Below are 2,623 nucleotides of genomic sequence, written 5' to 3' on the forward strand. Positions count from 1 at the left end.
GTGCTAATGCTAGAGATGAGGAAGCAAGAAGATCCTACCATTGTGAGTGCCGATGACCCACTAATGGATGATGAAGAATTCAGGAGTCGAGCCTTTCAGCGGCCATACCAGTATCTCACTCGGTTTTATAACCACATCGATCTTGGTGTGTTCACATATCAGGGAGTTGAAGGGTCACATGTGGAATGTCTTCAGATGTTTCTTATGTACTGTGGCATCATGGACCCATCCTGGGCAGAACTGAGAAATTTTGCATGGTTTCTTAACCTTCAGCTGCAAGACTGTGAGACTTCTGTTTTTTGTGATGCTACTTTCACTGGAGATACACTTGCTGGATTCAAAACCTTTGTAGTGGATTTCATGATTATGATGGCAAAGGACTTTGCCACTCCATCACTCAGCATCTCTGATCAGAGTCCTGGAAGGATGCAGATGGACCTGACCGGTGTCCGAGATGAAGATTTGGCTCCTTTTTTGATTAGGAAGAGATGGGAAACAGAACCACATCCATACATTTTCTTTAATGATGACCATGTATCCATGACCTTCATTGGTTTCCATCTTCAGCCCAATGAACAGAACTTTGTTGATGCCATTGAGCCTACCTCTCGAAGGGTGATAAAAAAGAATGTGATGACAAGGGCACTGTATGAAGGCCTACAGCTACAGAGAGTCCCTTTCAACATTGACTTTGATCACCTTCCAAGAGGGGAGAAAATAGAGAGAATCTGTAATGTTCTTGGTATCCAGTGGCCTCTCGACCCTGATGAAACCTATGAACTTACAACTGACAACATACTGAAGATGTTGGCAATTCATATGCGGTTCAGGTGTGGTATCCCAGTCATTATCATGGGTGAGACAGGGTGTGGTAAAACACGGCTAATCAAATTCCTTTGTGAGTTGCGGAGGAGTGGAGTGGCCACTGAAAACATGAAACTGGTCAAGGTGCATGGAGGGACAACTTCAGAGATGATTTACACCAAAGTCAGAGAAGCAGAAGACATTGCTTATATCAACAAGCAAGACTATGGATTTGACTCTGTTCTGTTCTTTGATGAGGCCAACACTACTGAGGCCATCGGCAGTATTAAGGAGATCCTCTGTGACAAGACAGTCAAGGGAGAAAGTTTGACACCCAACTGTGGACTGCAGATTATTGCAGCATGCAACCCTTACAGAAAGCACACAGATGAGATGATTCAGAGGTTAGAATCTGCTGGCCTTGGGTACAGAGTTCGAGCTGAAGAGACGGATGAAAAGCTTGGGTCTATTCCTCTCCGACAGTTAGTGTATAGAGTTCAAGCATTGCCACCAAGCATGATTCCTCTGGTTTGGGATTTTGGACAGTTAAATGATCATGCAGAGAAAATATATATTCAACAGATTGTGCAAAGAGTGGTTGACAACAAAGCAATCAGTGAAAGTTTCGTTAAGTGTATCACTGATGTCCTTTCAGCCTCACAGATGTATATGCGGACAAGAAAGGATGAATGCAGCTTTGTCAGCCTGAGAGATGTGGAACGCTGTATGCAGGCTCTGGTTTGGTTCTATGACAATCATGCCACATTTTTTGCAGAGCTGGAAGAATTTGAGAGTAAACAACATGCTGATCAAAATGAAAGGCATCAGAGGCAGTCTGAGGTCAGACACCCTGTTTTTTGGTCTCTAGTCATGGCCATAGGGGTGTGCTACCATGCCTGCCTAGAAAATAAGGATAAATACAGACAGAAAATCAGCAGAAAGCTGCCAACACCATACAGCCCAGCAAAGATAATGCAGGAAATCTCACTCATGCAGGATTTACTTTTGAGCGGTGTGCCAATGGGAGATACTATTGCAAGAAATATTGCCCTCAAAGAAAATGTCTTCATGATGGTTCTTTGCATTGAGTTAAGAATCCCTCTCTTCTTAGTTGGAAAACCTGGAAGTTCAAAGTCTCTGTCTAAAACTCTGGTGGCAGATGCAATGCAAGGTCAAGCTGCTCATTCTGACCTTTACAAAAGGCTGAAACAGATCCATTTGGTGTCGTTCCAGTGTAGCCCTCACTCAACACCAGAAGGTATCATCAATACATTCAAACAATGTGGACGCTTCCAGGAAGGAAAGAATCTGAATGAGTACATTTCAGTTGTGGTTCTTGATGAGATTGGGCTGGCTGAGGACTCTCCAAAGATGCCACTGAAAACCCTTCATCCACTGCTAGAAGAAGGATGCATTGATGATGAGCCATTACCACACAAAAAGGTTGGCTTCATTGGCATCTCCAACTGGGCTTTAGACCCTGCAAAGATGAACAGAGGCATTTTTGTCTCCCGTGGTGACCCTGATGAGAAGGAACTCATTGAAAGTGCTAAAGGCATATGCTCATCTGATAGGATGGTTTTGGAGAAGGTGAGGGATTTCTTCCAGCCCTTTGCAAGGGCCTACTTGAACATCTGCCGCAAGCAAGGCAAGGGGTTTTTTGGCCTACGTGACTATTACAGCTTGATCAAGATGATTTTTGCAGTGGCCAAAGCTTCTCAACGGAAACCCACAGCAGAGGAAACTGTGAAGGCAGTGTTAAGAAATTTCAGTGGCAAGGATGATGTGGATGCAGTTACTGTCTTTACAAACAGACTGC

At 44.0% G+C, this 2,623-nt stretch overlaps 1 protein-coding gene across 1 annotated transcript; it reads left to right on the forward strand.

Annotated features, from left to right (window-relative positions):
• Positions 1-6: 6 nt before the first annotated feature.
• Positions 7-2,619, forward strand: LOC109953901 (E3 ubiquitin-protein ligase rnf213-alpha; the record flags this gene model as incomplete). The annotated part of the gene is made up of 1 exon (XM_020589342.1): positions 7-2,619. A coding segment is annotated over exon 1 (2,613 nt), but the record flags the coding sequence as incomplete, so codon positions are not given.
• Between the last annotated feature and the right edge of the window lie 4 nt (positions 2,620-2,623).

The sequence above is a fragment of the Monopterus albus genome, unplaced genomic scaffold, assembly GCF_001952655.1.
Source record: "Monopterus albus unplaced genomic scaffold, M_albus_1.0 scaffold1932.1, whole genome shotgun sequence".
NCBI classification, from domain to species: Eukaryota; Metazoa; Chordata; class Actinopteri; order Synbranchiformes; family Synbranchidae; genus Monopterus; species Monopterus albus.